We start from the raw sequence: 20,917 nt of genomic DNA, 5'->3' as shown, positions 1-20,917 counted from the left end.
ACTTAATATTGGTGTGAATTTTAAGACAATGCGAAAACTATGCTGACCTCAAAAATTTAATTCCATAACACTTTATTTCTGTGTTAATAATCTAAGCTGAGCACCACACTGAACAATCACATTACGAAATGAGGACGTAAATTTTGATGAGTATTATTTCTGTAACATATTTGTACAAATCTTCGTTGTTTGCAGCAATTTGTTTATTTGGGTTATAAATGATTATCCCATGGATTTCTCCAGGGATTCGGAATAACGGCGGCTGGATTTGCCAAAGTTTTGTAAGCAATTTGTTTTTGAATCGGAGTTGCTACGAGTACATTCACTATTAATGTATAATATATACCGTACAATATCGTATTCATTATTATCACTGTTGACGATTTAAATAAAAACACGGCTTACAATATTCAGTTCAATTACTTACTTAAGTAACTGCTGTAAATTGTAAATTCTCTGGTCTCCGCGATACAGGCCCAGAGTCTAGTGCGGAGTCCGCCGATGAATCTAAATTGTAACCTTGTTATATTTCAAATAAATTCTTTTACTCTTAGTCTTATTCTTGCAATGGTTTTTAGCTATAATATGAAAGAAATTAAAGGTATCATGTTGGCGCAACCAAACTGACAGAGCAACTGACTTCTTTTTACCGTCAGACGGATTGCTGTTGGTTTAAATTAAGAAATAAAGTAAACATAAATAATAAAGACAAGGAGGCTTTGTTCCTACCAGTCGCCAACAATCGTATTAGAATTGTGCTGTACAAAACAGAACACACAAACATCAAGCCTGTATTCCCAAATGGGGTAGGCAGTAGAGCTTGGAGTCTAAGAGCAGAAATTGTTAGCCCTGTTAGACTCAAACGGAAGGATAAACAACTCGGACCTTTAACCAACCCCAAACTGCCTCACAGATGAATCTGAACATGGTCACTGCGTTAGGATGTGTTTCCACCAGTGATGTGCGAGGAATGTGCTTGTCATGAACCAATAGAAAAGCTTCATTTACCCATCCTCGCTCCGTTGAGCTTAGCGAGGATAGGTAAATAAAGAGTTTCTATTGGTTCATCAAAAACACACTCCTCGTATCGCATCTTCGCACATCTCTGGAAGTAACTTGGTGCCATTAATGCTAATAAATCTTACCACATAACATCAGTAAGCATAGCGATTCAGACATCAGCAATTCAATAGTGGTTCAACCAGCGCCGACATATTTCGTCAAACGCATTTGTTTTCAATGACAAAACACTTCAACTCTAATTTTGCTGAACGGATTTGAATGGCAACAAAACAATAAGAAAGCTAGGAAGCGAGTACCACTCTAGATAATTTATGCGGTGATTAGTTATGAATAGAGCTCAATTTCTAAAAGAGTGACGGAAGGATGAGTTGATATCCTTTCTGGTGACGTTTTGGAAATAAACACAGAAAAAAATATAGATTATTTTTTGTAAGAAATAAAATCTTAGCACCAGTTTTGACAAGCTTTTACTTAGTTTCACCTGTCCCGATGTTTGTCTGTAATCAAATATTGCGAATTAAATTCGACCAACTTCCAGTAGTAGGTAGTCGGATTGTCTTGAAATTTGACATACTTATGTTTTTAAATTGCGTTACAGTACAATAATCTGGTGGTGACATCCTGGTAGTCCGGCCGGGATCGTCTCCGCGGGACGGAACTCTTCAACAGTTAATGGCATCGACTTGAAATTTGGTATGCAAATGTAGTTTGGTTGACAATGCAAGTACAGTCAACAAAAAGTACAGTCAGCAAAAAATATTGTAATAAAAATTAAACTTTTATCAAAAAAAACTTTTTGCTGACTACAGTCACTGTACTAATAATACAAGTACAGATGCATCCTTCTCGAGTCACCAAGCCATGGTAGCCTTAGTTTAGCTCTCAAGCAGAGGGTCATAGGCTGGAATCCAGCCTTCATCCTACTTTTTTGTGTTTTTTTATATAATATATATGAGGGGGACAAAGAGCATACGGGTCACCTGATGGGAAGCAATCACTGCCGCCCGTGGACATCCGCAACACGAGGGGTATCACAGGTGCTCTGCCGGCCCTTTGAGAGATTGATAGGTTCTCTTTTTTAAACGTGCTAAATTTAATTTGAAAATCTACCATGAATTACGGTAAAAAAAACACTTTTGATACTACAAAATTGAGCTCAACAATAAATCAAACTATATTTTGTTCTCAGCAAGTGCAAATTAAATCTCAATAAACTGTAATTTGTCACTTGACATTGGGTTCTTTCTCATCTCATTTTGATTAGGCAAATTTAAAATTTATGCTAACAAGATACGCAGTGAACGGTATATTTATTAGGTTGAAATTTAATTTGCATTAGTACCCGTACTCAAATTAAACGTAATTACCTGTCGTAAAAGTTCATGGTTTATTTAATTAAATACATTTATCAGATTATTAGAATAATTGAAGCTACATTATAGACAGAGGGAGTGAGAAGCGCGAGCGAAGCGTCTCCGTTTCAGCTCGGGTAAAAAATGCTTTTGTATGTCTGTTCGGCTAAATTTCATGTCTCTACTCTTACCTGTTATGATTTTGGAATTTGGAATAAAAATATTTAACTTTGAACCCTCCAAAATCTTGCAGACAAAAGCTCTACCATGAACCTTAACTCTACTAGGGAAGGCCTGCCTTACGATAGTCTGTTGTCCTAGTACTTTTGCTCCGTGAATCGTTCCAAATAACCTTTTTTTTTTCAAATTTAAAGTCCGAATGAAGTTTGGTATTTCATATGAACCCCGGAGAATATCAGGATAAAAACTAGTTGTGTTATTTCAGATGACACACACACAATTCACACACAAATAATTAATACAAAATAATAATAATTAATTTGTAATCTTATACAAATCTCCAGCCGTAACAAACACACATTAACTTTCGCATTATCGTACCTTTATAATCGGGTATACGCAAAGTAAACTCTTAAAATTACACAATCGAGTTCATTGTACGAAATTCCGGAAAATATGACATCAGATGCAGTGATAAATTGTATATAGTATGGATATCCGGACTGCTAGTAGAACAATAGGCGCCTCACGCTATGTGAAACGGCAGTTCTTGTCTTAGAGATCAATGTCTACTACGGCATGTGACGAATCAGATTAATTGCAATTCGAGTGCAAGGTAACTGTAACATTTTTAACATAAAATAATAAATAAATATCACGGGACAATCCACACCAATTGACCTAGTCCCAAAGTAAGCTTAGCAAAGCTTGTGTTATGGGTAGGTACTAAGCAACGGATAAATATAATTATATAGATAGATACATACTTAAATACATAGTAAACACCCAAGACCCGAGAACAAACATTCGTATTTTTCATACAAATATCTGCCCCGACACGGGAATCGAACCCGGGACCTCAAGCTTCGTAGTCAGGTTCTCTAACCACTAGGCCATCTGGTCGTCAAAAGATGATGTCAACATTATGCTTTAAAAAAAAATTAATCGGCTGAATTGCTTGACTTCTATGGCCAGAAATTTATAAAAAATAAGTTATTTGACATATGTCACCGCATTCAACTTTGGTTTGGCAACAGTGGCGTGTAGAGAGGGTAGGCAGCGCAAAGTAACTGCATCCGTACCTACCCGCCGCCAGCACCAACAATAGAGTAGGCAACACTAGCACTGCCTACTCTCATGGCAGCTATATAGTGGCACTGCAACACCCACAGAACAAGAAAAAAACCGGCCAAGAGCGTGTCGTACACGCCTAGGATAGGGTTCCGTAGCCATTACGAAAAAATCAAACAATATTTTTCTAAGGATTTCGTATTGTGTACTGAATCTTCCAAGTTTAGGTATATTTTATACCTTAGGCTGCTATTTACTCTTAAACTACTAATAATTCTCAAGCAATCTTAGCCGCTATAATTTTCCTTGTAAATTTGATATATTTACTACCATTCTGAATTTTTTTTTTAATTTTTCCACCCAACAGTTTACATTTTAGAGGGGGCTCGAGGGGGGGACGCTCGATTTCAATGAAAATTTCTACTTTAAAGTTGAATATTTCGCAAACAGATTACTGAATAGAAAAATTGTCTTAGCCACCCCCCAATGGTTTTAAAAGACCTATTCAAATTCAAATTACAGCTTTCTAGTACTAACGGTCTCTGAGCTTACCCGCGGACAGACAGACAGACAAACGGGCAGACATGGCGAAACTATAAGGGTTCCTAGTTGACTATACGGAACCCTAAAAAAGAGTACTCTTTTAACAACCGGGCTTAATCTCTGGAGGCTATTCCAAAATTTAAAATTCGAAGTTCGTCTTATACCATCCCTCCTGGGTCCCCTCACTCTCCTATTACTTGACTAATAACGTGAGTGGAATGCAAAATACGAAGTTCGGATTTTGGGACTTCGGAGTGTATCTAAGGCAGGGATGTTACGGAGCTCCGATTCCGTTTCCGTTAAGTCGGAACTTCCATTTGTTTTTACACATCCGTTTCGGTTCCGGTTCCGTTACTTTTGAAACGGAAGTTATATCGGATGTCAATGCTTGGCGCGGCGACCGAACTTGAACGGCATACAGCAAAAACAAACAGGTTTATATCAACCATTCGCTCATCGCCCCGCTTGCCACGTGCTACACTAACATCTCGTCCACTTATCACTCAGACCCGGAGTCTGAGTGATAAGTGTTCTGGTTCCGGTTCCGTTTTCGGTTCCGATTCCGTTTCTGGTTACGATAAACTTAATTGAAAACATCTGCTTCCGTTTTTGGTTCCGATAAAACTACATCCGTTACATCCCTGACTGATCTAAGGCATGTTCGGGAATTCATTAGTTTTTCACTTCATCCATCAGCGTATAAATATGGCTTGGTTTACCTTTCGTAACATTTTTTCTCGTACTTATCTAATTTGAACATGGCCCGTGCATTCCTTCGCACAGATCCGATCTACAGATTTATCTAACAAATGTCTTGTCATGTCAAGAGAAAGGAGGCGGTGATCGTTCATCGAAATGTATACGTACCGGGCAATGTCTGTAGATGTCGTAAGGTGTTTGTCTAAGCCTGATACCATGAATCTCGATCCTACAAGATATCTATGTGATGCCGTCTCTCTTTGTTTTGTTCGAATAGACGGAGACGGCATCACATTTAACCGTCAGTTCACATCACACTAATCAATGGATGGTGAAACAGCCCCTTAATGTCAAATTTTGTCAAGTCTAACATCTGGTAGCATGGTGTACGGTTGTGTTGCTCTGAAGATGAGCTCTGGTTGAGTTCGAAACGCGTTAATGTAGTGTGGTGGTGGTGATAGATGGGTTTGTGTGATTTGTGAGTGTTCTTACAATGTGGAGGTGTAGGAACTGCATGAACACGCATATTTTGCATAAACTTAGCTATCATAAGGTCGCGGGTGATTCATTTTGTCAGATTTTTTGTTAGTCGTAATTTTTTTTTCCGCTGAAACCGTTAATTTTTCAATCATGTTTAAATGGTAATTTTTTACATATATATAACTCTGTAAAAGTAAATGGATTCATAGAAAAACGCAAACGTGTTTTTGATATCATTTTATTAATAAACTAGCTGTTGCCCGCGGCTTCGTCCCCCTTGAAGGTTATCTAAATTTTCTTCCATAAAAACCTTCTCCTGACAATAAAGAACACATCTAAAAAATAATTAGCAAAATCGGTCCAGCCGTTCCCGAGTTTTGCGCTTACATTTTACGATTCATTTTTATTTATATATAGATAAATAAATAATAACTACACTAATTTCAAGTCGATACCTACTCTTTCACTAAAGTGGCTGGGTATCAGATTTAAAAAGTAAACAATAAACCGAAACACATTTTCATTTCTATTGTGCAAATGCCACTAAGGACGTCTGGTAGGCTTTTTTTAATCTCGATTTAAGGCTTAAACTGACAGTTCTTGTATGGATCTGACAGGACTTAAGACCACTTAAACCTAGATTAAAAAACCTGCAAGTGGACGCAAGACACTAAAGTTTATGATACTTGCCAGACACGCGACTTACAATGTTGCCATGAGATTCACCCTCAGTGAGAGCGATTACATAAGGGCCATCGCGAAGAAAGTACACCGGGAATTGTTTGTCAGTTTCGCTATATTTACCGCCGCACGGTTTGTGGTTGCTACCGTTTTTATTTCGCAAATAAGAAACCGCCAAGTGCGGGACGAGCAAACCGAGATTCCGCACAGTCAAAAACAAAAATGCCATGTGCTTATAGCAAAATAAAAAAAAACAGTGACTTCTTGTTTAAGTTTAGGGAGTGCACGCTGACAGATCCATTTATTCATTCATTCATTGCATATCACATTTATATATAGCAGTTGTTACAATTCGGTATTAGTCACATGTGACGCCCTGCAAGGGCACAGCAACATGAGAGGTTATCTATAGATATATCGAGCTTCATAATTAGAAGTATATCACTCAATTATCATCTTGAAAATATTCTACATACATTTAAGAGTATAAATGTCAGTTTTTTTTTCCAAAGGCCAACTCATGTTTGACCGGTTTTATCATTTGTTGATTTGCAGTGTATTTGTGTCTAGTTTCATTTCTACTTTGAGATTGTATTAAGTATGTCAACTGATCATTAAGTTCATGGAACACTCTTTTTGCTGCAGTAGACACAAGAAATGTAATCCGATGCATAAATAAGATTACAACTATTCCCCGACAAAACGGTATTTACATTACTTATTTAACAACGTGGCAGAAGCCCTTCAGAATCCACTTTATTAGCACTTCATTACCGACAATACATTACACACGACAGCAAAACTTGTCAAAAAGCATTACGCATTTTCCTTCTAGAAAGCTGTTGCATAATATCGGATGTTCGGCCGAATCACGGTTTTTAATATTCAACACAGATCGCGAAATGTATCTGGGAAGTCCTGAGGCGATGTGTCAGTAAACGCTATCGTGATTGCTTTCATTTGACGTTTGGGCGGCACGCCGTGGGCTATGGAGTAAGTTTTGAACGTTAAAATAGAGTACAGTAAAACTCAAACATAATTTAGAAGTGCATTGGGATTTTTGAAGGCTCGCTAGGTGCTGATATACTTGAGCATTCACTTAACCTCGTAAGGTCCAACGTCCTAAATTTAGGATATACGTCAAAGCAAATGACAACTTTTACTAATTGACATTAAGTATCAAATTCTAATACTTAATCGAAATTTGACGTGGGCCTCAGGATTTTAAAGCACAATATCGAGTAATATGCCGAGTAAAAAAAACCGACCAAGAGCATGTTGGACCATGCTCAGTGAAGGGTTCCGTAGCCATTACTATAAAGAAATGCACCACATTTATGAAAAAATACACTTACTACAGTCTTAAAATCTATTACCAGAAAAAGAGCGTATCTTCACGGAACTTACCTACGTCCTTTTGTTGAGAAGCGCAGTTTTTCGGCAATAACTCAAAAACACAATTTTTGCTAATTTGGGAGCGATTATTTCAGGAAATCTTCACTTAATCAAAAAAGTTTTTGAGAAACCTTAATATCTTTTCTGAGCTGTCGAACTATGTGCCACACGTTGATGCGAGTTAAAAATTATTTTTTTTTTTCTATTTCTGTTACATGTATGTAGTGCTACCCCTATAAATATTTATTTTTGTAATTTAACTACAAAACTAAATAGCGGCTTTTACAAGACATCTGTACTCCAAATTTCATTGATATATATATCTTGTAGTTTTCGAGTCAAATGCCTGTGACATACGGACGGATGGACAGATAGACAGACAGACGGACTTGACGAAACTATAAGGGTTCCGTTTTTGCCATTTTGGCTCCGAAACCCTAAAAAGCTTGTAAAAATCACGGAAACATATAACTCGCACACATATCTTATCTTTTTATTCTTGCAAGGTAAATTGTGTTTGTTCGTATTGTTTTAACATGCATGGCGGTAAAATGTAGATTGTAAGTTAAACAATTGAAACCCAGATACACATTATTTAGCATTCTGTAGCAGTCACTGCGTAAAAAAAGAACATCGTGTTGCATTTGTATGCTTATTTAAGTTTTTAAACAATGCACTTTTATTTGCTCCGTAGCTGTAGGTATTCCTATATGTCTTTGAAGCGTGAACAACAATATTAGGAAATATAAGCATTAAAAATACTGGTAGTCTACCTATATAATTATTGTCGTTAGAAATAAATATCAAGAGACAGTTGACACCAATTGACTAAGACCCAAAGAAAACAATGATTGTGTTTTCGGTACTATTTAGTACTAAGTATACGCAACGGATAAACCGGCTTACCAAAATAGATGATAGTACCTTGGCGACCGAGCTCCGCTCGGGCTAAAACTCGGTAGATAACCAGCGTTTTCCCAGAGAAAAGACCAAGCTAGATCGATTTTTCATCCCCGAAAACCCCTATACATACCAAATTTCATCGAAATCGTTCGAGCCGTTTCCGAGATCCCCGAAATATATAGGTATACGAGAATTGCTCGTTTAAAGGTATTAGGTAAACCTAAAAACATATTAGACAACCAAGACCCCGGGACAAACGTTCGTATTTTTTATAGTAATATCTGCCCCGACCGAGAATCGAAGCCGGGGCATCTCTTTATCAAATCCTCTAGACAAACTCTAGGCTATCCCGTCACCAATTTGTCAAATTTGAATTGCAAGTTCTGCTAGTTGGTTTATTTTTCATAAGAAAATAACTGCATACCTACATTATTTTTATACTAGCTTTTGCCCGCGGCTTCGCCCACGTGGAGTGCGGTTATCGCGCGCTGTTCCCTCGGGAACTGTGCATTTTACCGGGATAAAAAGTCTAAAAGCCTATGTCACTCTCTGGCCCATAAACTATCTCTATGCCAAACATCACGTCGATCCGCTCGCTCCGTTTCGACGCGAAAGACGGACAAACATACAAACACACACTTTCGCGTTTATAATATTAGTATGGATTTCTACCCGGCACATTTTATGACCACCACTGATATTTCAAACTTTTTGAAATAACTTAATGCGTGCGTGATTGCATTTAATGTTCAAATGTAACTTCAACAAGATAGCATGGCATTTAAATTGCATAGAAATTGCGAAGAGGTTCCTTTCGCTGGTTATAATTATAAGGAGGATAGCGATTAATGTAATTATGCTCAGTTAAAGATTATGATTAAAATTTTATTACTAAGTAGATAGATTACTCCAACGGACTTGCCCCATGGAGATGCCCCATCCCGTGAGGTTTCAAAAATGTGTACAAGAACAATGTTTTTTTTTTCAATTTAGTTCCTAAGAGTAAAAACTGAGCTGTGACGTCTCAGTCAAGATCTTTCTTCTTACAGGCTTTAAGTACCATTGTTTGTTTATTCGAGTGCAACTTATATTGTGATCAAATTAATCCTCGGCTCTAATAATGCTGTAATTTTCACTGTCAAATCCTACTCTGCGAAAGTTTGTGTGTGTGTGTGTGTGTGTGTATGTTTGTTACTCCTTCACGCTGAAACGGCTGGACGGATTTGGATGAAATTTGGTACGTAAATAGCTGGACGTCTGAAATAAACATAGGCTACTTTTTATCCCGATATTCCCACGAGGTAGGGATAAAATCTCGAAATAACAACCGCTGGGTTTAAAGTCTTGAAATTTTGAACAGTTGTTCTTAACACAACCTCAATGAAGACCAGGATATAAAATTTGAGAATTCCCTGGGGCAAATCGCCCTATCCAGAGACATTTACCAGTATGTGACTTGAATTTTAGATGAATATGAAAAAAATGAGTTTCTTCTCGGCTGCAGCTACTTAGATTATTTTATACTCTTATGTTTGCGCGTCCTTGTCAACATTTGTAGGTAGAAACTATACTATAGTGTATTTATTTAACACGAAATCACGCACACGTATATGGTCATTACGCAACGGTGGCACCTTGTACGGCGCTCGCGCATCGGTGACCCGAAACGGAGAGGTGACCGCGAGCCGTTACAGTTTAATGGGGCCACGGTACAAGAGAGGAGAGGTTGATAGTGAAAATAAATAAAATAAAATGTCACTAAAATTAGTATGAGTATGTCACCTCGTGCACTAGACGGCCACGACCACGATCAGTAGCCGCAACGACCAGACCCCGTATTGTCTAACGCGCTGACGTTCGCGATTGCATTCACTATCTCTTTCTACCCTCGTCTTATACCGTGTGATAGAAAGAAGAGGTGAAAACGATTGTGATTCCAAGTGTGTTAGACAATAACCTAACCAACAAAAAGTTGGAAAACCCCCGACATTGTCACTTCAAAGTTCAATATCTCAAAAATGGCTGAACAGCTTTTGATAAAACATATCTAAGAACCATCGCTAGAAACCCTGCTTTCAAATAAAAAAATCGCATTCAAATCGATTCACCCGTTTAAGAGCTACGATGCCACAAACAGACAGATAGACACGCAGCGCTCAAACTTATAACACCCCTCTTTTTGCGTCCGGGGTTAAAAATGCCTCAGATTAACTAAAGAAACCATATACGTCGTGCACTTTACCGCAACGGCCAACTGACTGCTTCTTTACTGCTCGTGGTCGTGGCCGTCTACTCGTAGTGTGCGAGGTGCCTATAACAATATCATTATTGATGCCTATATTTAATTAAATGTGAAATTTATAGGAATATTTTTTATTTTGGGTTATTTTAGTTATAATAATATTTAAATAGCTCGTTTTTCAAGATACTATTAGGTAGGTAGAGGATATTATTATAGGTTACATGCTTGTTGTATACTTACTAGAACTCAATACGTCTAATTCAGATCTCAATGAGTGTCCGTTTCGAACTTTTTAAACTACGAACTCACTCAAAACTTCAATAGGACTACCTACGAATGAAACTATACAAAGGCGAACTTATCAAGAGATAAGTTATATAGTTTATTAGTAAGTATCTGTCACAGTGGATCGTGCAAAAATATCTGACACGTCCTACAGGCCCCAGAAAGATAGAATCGTATTAGATACTTATGCACACTTTGTCGTGTCAGATATTGGTGTTTATTTATTTTATTAAACTGTACTTACTACTTTTGTCCCCTCGCTGACGGGACAGAACAACAACAAGAAATAGTTGAACCACCCAATTGCAACTATTGCAAGAGTATATTATCAAAACGCTTTATTCCTATGACTTGTTCTATACCTTTCTATAAATTGCAAGTATCAAGTCATAGGGCAAGTGAGTGGCGCAGGAGCATCTAATCTGGATTGCAATCATCGTGTAAATGCAGCTAGAAGGTTTCGCAGACCATCAGAAGGCTAAATCACCATATCTATAGGTTATGAGTCACTGCTCCAAATATATGAGGGTGTAGTTAATTAGTCCAATGTTGAGAAAAATCATTTACAATTGACAAAATTAAATACTATATTTATATCCCTATATATACGTACGTGAAATAGAATTATGATATTATTATGAATAAAGGAACTAGATCGGGTGTAGGTATACTTAGCTTACTTGTAATGACTGCATAAAATCGATCTTGCTTGATCTTAATAAATAATAAATAAATAAATATCACGGGACAATTCACACCAATTGACCTAGTCCCAAAGTAAGCTTAGCAAAGCTTATGTTATGGGTACTAAGCAACGGATAAATATAATTATATAGATAGATACATACTTAAATACATAGTAAACATCCAAGACCCGAGAACAAACATCTTATCTCTGGGAAAACGCTTGGTACCAAGTTTGAGCCCGAGCGGAGCTCGGTCGCCCAGGTACTCATTCTTTATTAGACTCGGATTCTTACGAAGTGTAACATTATAATAATCCATTTATTTCAAACACAATGTCCATAGATGCGCCAAAGGGTTTCGTCTCGGTGCTCTGGAATGCATGGTAATAATTAGGTACAGTATGGGGTCTATTATTAATGAACAGGTATCATTTCCCTTGCTACGGCTTGGGTCACCAAAATAGCATCTATGTATAGACAAACGTATAAGCGTTTATGAATTAAATAATTACATACTTAACAGGCGATAATACTTCTTTTTCTGAATTTCAAAATATGTAGAGATTTGATAATGGAATTTCCACTCTGATAAATCAACATTTCTTACATATTTTTTTTAACAATAACCGAATATTTTCCTACGTTCACCATTTCACATTTTTTTACCAAGAAAAAACCACACACAGACCGACACACTGTTGCCGAAACAAAAGGCGCGACTTGCATAGTTGCAATCATCTGGTCAAACGACAACTTTCTATCTGTAGTCCATAAACTGCATCCATGGTCCTTCAGCTTCAAGTATAAAGCTCACAGTCCATCGGCGAAGGCTTCACGCAACAGTACCTTTAACTTTGTGGACTTACAACCTTTGCAAGTTTGAAGTTGCGGTTTAGTTTGTTGTAAACTTTATCATAACGCTACAAGGTTTACTTTAGTTTTTGTAGTGTTTGTATGGTTGGATGTGTATGAGAACGGACGCTTCTAGTAAGGCACGTTACGTAAGGCTTGCGTCACACAGGTTAGAACATCGATCGGCGCGGGAGTCGACCTGTGACATGACCTTTAGTGATGCGATGACAGGTCAATTATATCGATGTTTATTATGTTTCAATTTGGTATAGGAAATTAATGGTCTTATGATTAGTTTATTTTGCGGTTTATTTCAGAATTTTTTATTAGTGACAATATTAATAATTTATTTTATCTGATTGACTCTTTTATAGGTAATCCAATGTATGCCAATACCAAACATTATCCTACACTTCATCGTTTTTGTTGGGACACATTATTTGTTGGGATAAAGCTCATCCCAGCCTATATACGTCTCACTGCTGGGCACAGGCCTCCTCTCGGAATGAGAGGGCATGGGCCGTAGTTCCCACGCGGGCCCAATGCAGATTGGGAACGTCCCAAAATAAAAGTTTCCAATCCGCACTGGGATAGAGCTATTTCGTCATTTTTATTAATTTAATGAATTTTCATGTTCCATTTGTAGTTAAGTAGCAGTATAGAAATTAAGTTTTTAGAAAAACTGCCTGATAATTTTCCCGCGGCATATTATTCTTGGTGACTTTCGAAAGTACCGTTCAAAAACAGACAAGTCAAAGAGCCCTCTGTGATCTATTTGCAAAATAAACATTTAAAATATCGATACCGTTTTCTTCCAATCGACGCGAACTCTACGGCGCGTCACTAATCCATTGCGTGCGCGTACGCAGGCCGTTGTGGCGTAAACTCCACAATCTCACTGCGCAAGGAATTGCACGGACCTTATGACCCGACCTTGCTGACCAACTTACATGTCGATGAGGAAGCGCACATTAGGTTAGACACCCTGTAAATTATAGTTAATGTAACCCTTATGTTAATCTGTAGTGTACCTGCAGTCATCATCCCAGCCTATTTACGTCCCACTGCTGGGCACAGGCCTCCTCTCAGAATGAGAGGGCTTGGGCCGTAGTTCCCACGCGGGCCCAGTGCGGATTGGTAACTTCACACATACCATTGAATTACTTCACAGCCTTGCAGCTTGGTGGCCTAGTGGTTTGACCTATCGCCCCTCAAGCAGAAGTTCGTGGGTTCAAACCCTGGCCCGCACCTGTGAGTTTTTCGAAATTCATGTGCGAAATTACATTTGAAATTTACCATGAGCTTTATGGTGAAGGAAAACATCGCGAGGAAACCTGCACACACACCTACAGTCACCAGCTCTAATATCTGACAGTAAAAAGCGTGCATAATAGTATCTGATACGAATCCATTTCTTTGGCCGGTAGGACGTGTCAAATATTTTTGCACGATATCGTATATCGTTATAGTTGACGTATTATCGCTGACAGTTAATTAATTATATGGCATGAAATATGGCCTGAGTCCAAAAATCACGGATCCTAAAAATACTCTTATTTTCATGCCAGAGATACTTACAATTATAAAACTTTTTTTTATTAGATACTTACATTAGTTTCTTAAGAATAAATAACTTGTCTTTTCCTGTATATCGTCATGAAGGATGAGAATGGGGGTTTTTACTGCACTGCTTTTTTCATACATACTTAATTATTTTGTATATATTCTAAGAGAGCTTTTCTTTGTCCACAGAAGCAATCAAGGCCCGTTGACGAGAGGCCAGATGGAAGAAAGTCCTCTGTACGTCATGAAAGATTTTGAGGTAAGGGCGGAACAAGAGGTGTTATAGAATTTTAGTACTCGAGAAGAGGCTATTGTAAAGAACGATTGAGATTAGAAGAGGGATTATGCTAAGGCACCGATACGACTTGATAGTTACGAACAATAACTAAAGGGAAAATAGAGGGCAGGTTAGGCAGGAGAAGACTGAGACGTGCGTTTATGGATCGAGTCAAAGAGAAGGTTAGTGTTATGTTGTATCAGGCAGGAGCTCCAAAGTAATGACATGGCAGAGAGCCGCACATAATGGCGTTTACTCCACCGACAAGAGCTATTAGGCTCTTAATTGTTATGATTTTTTTTTTTGACTGGAAGGCAAACGAGCAAATGGGTCTCCTGATGGTAAGAGATCACCACCGCCCATAAACGATGATGATGATGATGACGATGCGTAACAAATGGATCACTGATATTAGTTGGTAACTCGTCATGTTTCGGTCTAAATATCCACTAAAAACATTTTAATGCAAAAACGAGACCGTATGGCTAGCACTGTCAAAAAGTTATCAGATCTCATGTAACCAAGCTTCTAACTCTACAACCCCTAACTTCACAAACTCTACACCTTAGTCAAAGTCGATTCTTAGCCTTATTTCACGTGCAGTGTCAATTTTTATAGATGTGTTAATGGAAGTGTTGAAACGTCAATATAATTCATAATCATCAGTTGTAAATCTTCATATCTTTAAACGAGCAATTCTAGTATATATATATGTATTGTATACACGCTCGTCTATACAAACAAATACTAACATAATTTCGCATTTATATATAAATAAAATAATCATATGTAACAAAATTAACTTATAAGTTAATTTTAGTAAGATTTACTTTGTAACTCCTCAGATAAAATTAAGTTACAGCTCGTAAACACTTTGCAATATTAACCGTTTCAATGCGTTTGAGATTTAATTGCAATTAATAAATTGAATCGGTCGGCCCGAGAATTGAAATGCCCATCAGATGCCATATCACCATGCGGGTCAGGGAGAAGAGAACGTAACGAATTGAAAGGCGATAAGCCGATAAGTTACTTGTTAACTAAGCCATCCCAAAGATATAAGGACACCTTGGCACACAAGCTTTTATACGTAGCTATAGATCACTATCTACTTATTATTTTTTATTTCTATAATAAAAAATAGGTTTTTATTAAGAATATCATTTGAACATAAGCTTTTTTTGCTAACTGTACTTTTGTTAAATTTGTACTTTTATAAAAATTCAAGTCAATCAGACCACTACAAGTGACTACGACCATTACATTTAAAATTTGATAAAAACATACTAAAGAGTAGTTTTAGTCCTATGGATATTTTGGTTTTTCTTAATATGTCTTAATAAGTAAATCACTAATATGTGGTTCAAGTCCACTAAAGAGGCATATTAAAAGCGTGTACTTGATTTCTCAAAAAAACATATTTTTTTACTACTTGGAAGAAAGGGTGAAGAGTCACCAGAAATTTTAATTCTACGCCGACGAAATCACGGTCAAAAACTACTGTCAGATGAACCAATTAAGGCAATTGGTTTTAGTTAGAATGGACCCGCGCAAAACACATTGCATTAACAGCGGCATTTTGTACCGTTTTTGTCAAACTTAAAACCAAAAATGGCTAAAAGTGGCTCCGAAGCGATGACGTTTCGTATGCTCTTCCTACCCCATTTGGGAATACGGCGTGATGTTTGTGTGCGTGTTATTTTGCTTCTAGGATGATGACGAATGGGAAGTGGCACGTTCCCGCGTACATCTCGGCGCTTTGATAGGCAGCGGTGCCTTCGGACGCGTGCACATCGCTCACCTGGCCGCGCCCGGAGGCGAGACGCTGGCTGTGGCCGCTAAGATGCTCATTGGCAAGTATTTATGCTAAAGTTATAGCATACGCTGACCGACAGCGGGGTGTTTCCTTGGACGCGTGCCCATCGCTCACCTAGTCGTGCCCGGGGGCGAGACGCTAGCTGTGACCGCTAAGATGCTCACTGGCAAGTATTTGTACTCGAGTTATAGCACGTTGACCAACAGCGGGGTGTTTGGACGCTTGCACATCGCTCACCTAGCGGCGCCCGGGGGCGAGACTCTAGCTGTGGATAAGATGCTCACTGGCAAGTATTTGTGCTCAAGTAGCGCATTACCGGGTACACATCGCTCACCTAGCCGCTCCCGGGGGCGAGACGCTAGCTGTGGCTGCTTAAATACTCACATGAAATTATTGGGTGAGCTCACAGATAAGAGAAAGATGTTGAAATGATGTCTAAACTTTGTGCCTAAATGTTTTATCTGGGTATTTGTTGTATGCGAGTGGTGTCGAATCCACGCCTGCATCAACAGGAGCACTTCGATTTAATACGAGCTAATATGTGCGTGCGTAATGCTTAAAAGCATATTATTATTGCTAACGTTATTGTATTGGTGTCAACAACGTTTGATCGATCAGTTAGGACCACTTCCGTGAACCTTAAACATCCTGCTTACCTCCTTTCCTTTTTTACCTTCATAGAAAAATGTGGTTTGTTGGATTTACCAAATTCGCAAAAGTTTGTTGAATTACGTTGAAAATATGACAAATATAACAAGACCTCGTAATAAAATATAGTGGCATTAGTCATCATCATCATCATCATCCCAGCCTATATACGTCCCACTGCTGGGCACAGGCCTCCTCTCAGAACAAGAGGGCTTGGGCCATAGTTCCCACGCGGGCCCAGTGCGGATTGGGAACTTCACACGCACCATTGAATTGCTTCGCAGGTTTGTGCAGGTTTCCTCACGATGTTTTCCTTCACCGCAAAGCTCGTGGTAAATTTCAAATGTAATTCCGCACATGAATTTCGAAAAACTCAGCGGTGCGAGCCGGGGTTTGAACCCACGGCCCATTAGCATTGCGAGTGGCATTAGTGGTTACCAGTTATTGTTATGATGTAAATGAACAAAGACAATTGTATATTTTAGGTACTAAACAAATTAATGAATAATTCAATTAATATTGCTTAAATATTTTGGTACAACAGGTATCTCTATCAAATAAAATTAGTGCAATATTCGTACCAACTATTCGAATTTGGTAAAATCAACCAAAACTAGTGATAGGATCAAAATCAGCCGTACCTAGATTTTGATTACATTTACATGGAATCTGGTAAATTCATACAACCAAACATTTTTTCAGTGTTACGAACGAATTCCTTAAAATCCATCATTAGGCGTACAGAGGTTGTTATTTAGACTCATGAACATCACTGCGCTCCGCTGACAGTTGACAGTTTACAGGAACGATTTCCTTGTAAATAATAATCGTGGCGGCTGCTCACGTTAGCTCATGGTAAAAGTCTCGTCAGATGGCGTTAAAAATCAGACTGTCGAATTTTCGTGATGTTTTTTTGTAATTTTTAGAATATCCGTAGAATACTAATAGTTGAGTTTATTATTTGCGAAAACAATTTAGAATTGCCGATTTTTTGAGACTACAGTCGAACGGAAATAGTGTGCCAATTCTGAGATTTCAGGGCTCAAATTTAGGTGTCAGGTACAGCCTTATACGGACACTAGGAGCTCACGCACACATGCAAATAGACAGCGCCAACTAGTGAAAAATTATTGCATCACTTTTCTAGGCTTTCGGAAGGCTTTCGGCGTAAGCTACTACAAAATATTCATATATTTTTTTTCGGGTCACGAATATTTGTATCAACTGTACTTTTGCCCTTAAAATGTTCAAATATCTAGATAATATGAGTGTTTCATATGCGACGATATAGAATTAGATGAATCGTGTTAGAGTCCCAGGAATCTAATCTTATGTGATTTTTGGCTTTGGACTTGGAGATTGTCGAGTATGATATTGTGCTCAAGTTGGTAACCACATATGATGCTCTTGTGACATACATACTTTGATAATCATGCATTACATGCGAGTGTTACTCCTATTTCTTCGAATATTGGAGACGAAATCTTTCCGTGTTTTATTCTACCTACCAGTCTTGATTGCAGTTATCTTTTGAGTTGAAGGTTGCGATAATTCTTTGTATTGTATGTATACCGAGGTACAGAAATGGTCATTTTGGAAAGCTGAAGAACGGAAGGCCGTAATGCTGTATAAGTGTGTCAACTACCCTGATGCGTAAAACAGTTCATGTGTAGTGGTACATAGTAGGCTGGAAAGGAAACAGCCTCGTTGAAGCTATCGGTATGTAGAATCCTGCTGGAAACGACGTTTCATATTTTGAATCTTTATTTATACGTGGATAATACTATCATCATCATCACCATCATCATTATCGTGGTCTGGTTGTTTATATATATCTAGAGGGTCTTTTTCCTTATAAGCTTTAGAATTTCCGTGTAATTTTTCAAGACAGGTACTGCTGTGTCCTTAAAAGGGCAGACCTAACGCTTTACGACGGTGCTGGTGGGCATCGTACGGTAGTAAGCGAGGACCTCTGGGGAGCTAGTACAGTCTCCATGTTTTCAATTGTCGTTTTGTGTCGTGGGTGTGCCAGATAATAAAAATTCTTAGATATAGTTGTGAATTTCCAGGTGTAGAGCTTTATTGTGCTAGCTGCTCGAGGAAGACCTGAATGCGTTCAAGCGTGTTGCTGCTGGATGCAAGTTAATACTATAAAAATGTTGCAAGTATTACGCTTGCGTTATATTAGCGATTAGATTACGCTTGAATCATTCCAAGTACATTTTTTGTTAGATCCGAAGGAATTTGTTTTGGAGTTTTCGACGGTAAATTCAGAACTTTACTTCCTATATATTTATTTGTATTTAGTATGAATAATGAGAATACAGGCTACATGTAGGCATCTACATGTTTCTACGATAAATAAAGAACATTCTGACTCCAAAGCAAATCGGATCTCGTTTTGAACGGTATGCCCAGTATTTCAACCAAGTGGTAGAAATTCGTTCAAGAATTCCCACAAATTGCAAGAAATACCGAGATTACATCTGAATATATTTATACTTACAAGAGATACTTACCTATTTACTCAATTGATGATTAGCTGCTTGACGACGACCGGAGTCTTTCAGTGCTCACCCTACACGCGTATGAGCAAAATTCCTTCTTGATGCGAACCGATTGCGGTTTAGGAACTAATCTTATGAACTTTTTTTTCCTCCCGACCCGTGGTCCAACTACTATGTCCAACTGGTTGCACCACGGGGAAGCAAGTTTACTCATCGTCAACCGGTTGCACCACGGAGAAGCAAAATCAGTAGTCCAATTCTGGAAAGTATGTTTATCCATGGTCCTACTGGGTGGGTCCAATTAGTTTAACTAGTTGAACTACCACTTGAACTCTGTGGAATCGGGGTTCGGACTGTTGGTTTCACTGTATTCAGAATAAACTACATAGTTGTTGGGTTTCATGAGACTTTTAATTTTATAAAAATGCAGTAATGATAGTACCTATTCTGATACACATGACCCAAGGTAATTTTACATCCCCATGGTGCAAATGGTTCAACATAGCAATTGTTCATATGCCCGTTGGACAATAGCCCTTCAGTTGTACCACGGGTCGCAGCAATAAGTTGCAGAAAAAAAGTAGTCTGAGAATTGAACCATCCTGGGTAAGTTTAGGTTCCCGTGGTGCAACCAGATAGCAGTTGGACCACGGGTCGGGAGGGATTTTTCCCTTTGTGCAGGACGGTAGCTATAGCCACGCAGCGATTTTCCCTCGCTCGTGCCTAAAATATCACATTTTTCAAAATACTACATTACTTATTCATTAAAATTCCCACTATACCAGATGCCCAAAATAAGACATTCCACAAAAAAAAAACACTTTCTTGTGTAATCTTCGATTTTGTAATGTGGCGCATGGTATTTTAGGCACGAGCGCCCTCTATCTGGTATAGCTTGGATTGCTCGAAACAGATGCAAAGTCGTGCTCCTACTACAGTCTCCTACTGGTAGGAGCACGAACACAATATTATACTAATTCTCCTACTAGTAGGAGCATGAATACCTATATGTACTGATTTTCCTACTGAAAACCAGATGTATGGAATAGTATCATTTAGTCTAAAAAACTAAAACACAGGTGGTCTAAGAAGCAATAGGTCATGCAGCCTATCAGTATAACGCAAAAGTATTCTGAAATGTAAAATTTAGCAATATGCGGAATAAAATTATGAACAGATAGAGATGAACCTGAAATAGGATTTATATTCTCAGAGTATGTAACCAATGTCAACCGATCAATGACATGACATTGGTCTAAAGAAATTGTAAACTTGGTACACTGTCATTATAAGAAATTGACAATTTAGAAAGTGGTTCATTGTTCGAATTGGTCTCTGGTCACAGTGAGAAGTGGTCAATTTAGTGAGAAGACGTTATGAAAATCATCATCATCATCATGATCATCTCAGCAGTAGGACGTTCACTGTTGGACAGAGGGCTCCAACCATAACCTCCAGTTGCTTCGGTTGGCAGCGGCCCCCACCGTGGACCCACGGCTTTTACCAAATCATCCGTCCATCTCGTTGGTGGACGTCCTACGCTGCGCTTGCCGATCCGCGGTCTCCACTCGAGTACTTTTCGGCCCCAACGGCAATCCTATACTTTGCGGAGGTTCATAAATAATCAATGACTGAAATCAATTGCTTCGCTCACCCGTGGACTTTTATTAATAGCTACGTTTAAATGCATGAAATGTGTGTTCATACAGTTTCC

General features: G+C 38.4%; 1 protein-coding gene across 1 annotated transcript in view; it reads left to right on the top strand.

The window, feature by feature from the left end:
• Positions 1-20,917, top strand: part of LOC141437291 (uncharacterized) — a 218,060-nt gene that overhangs the window by 175,458 nt on the left and 21,685 nt on the right. The window contains exons 10-11 of the mRNA XM_074100564.1: positions 14,145-14,214; positions 15,944-16,085. Coding sequence (XP_073956665.1) covers positions 14,145-14,214; positions 15,944-16,085 — 212 coding nt within the window. The remainder of the gene's footprint in view (positions 1-14,144; positions 14,215-15,943; positions 16,086-20,917) is intronic.

The sequence above is a fragment of the Choristoneura fumiferana genome, chromosome 17 (genome assembly GCF_025370935.1).
Source record: "Choristoneura fumiferana chromosome 17, NRCan_CFum_1, whole genome shotgun sequence".
Taxonomy (NCBI): Eukaryota; Metazoa; Arthropoda; class Insecta; order Lepidoptera; family Tortricidae; genus Choristoneura; species Choristoneura fumiferana.
This window is presented reverse-complemented; position numbering and strand designations above follow the sequence as displayed.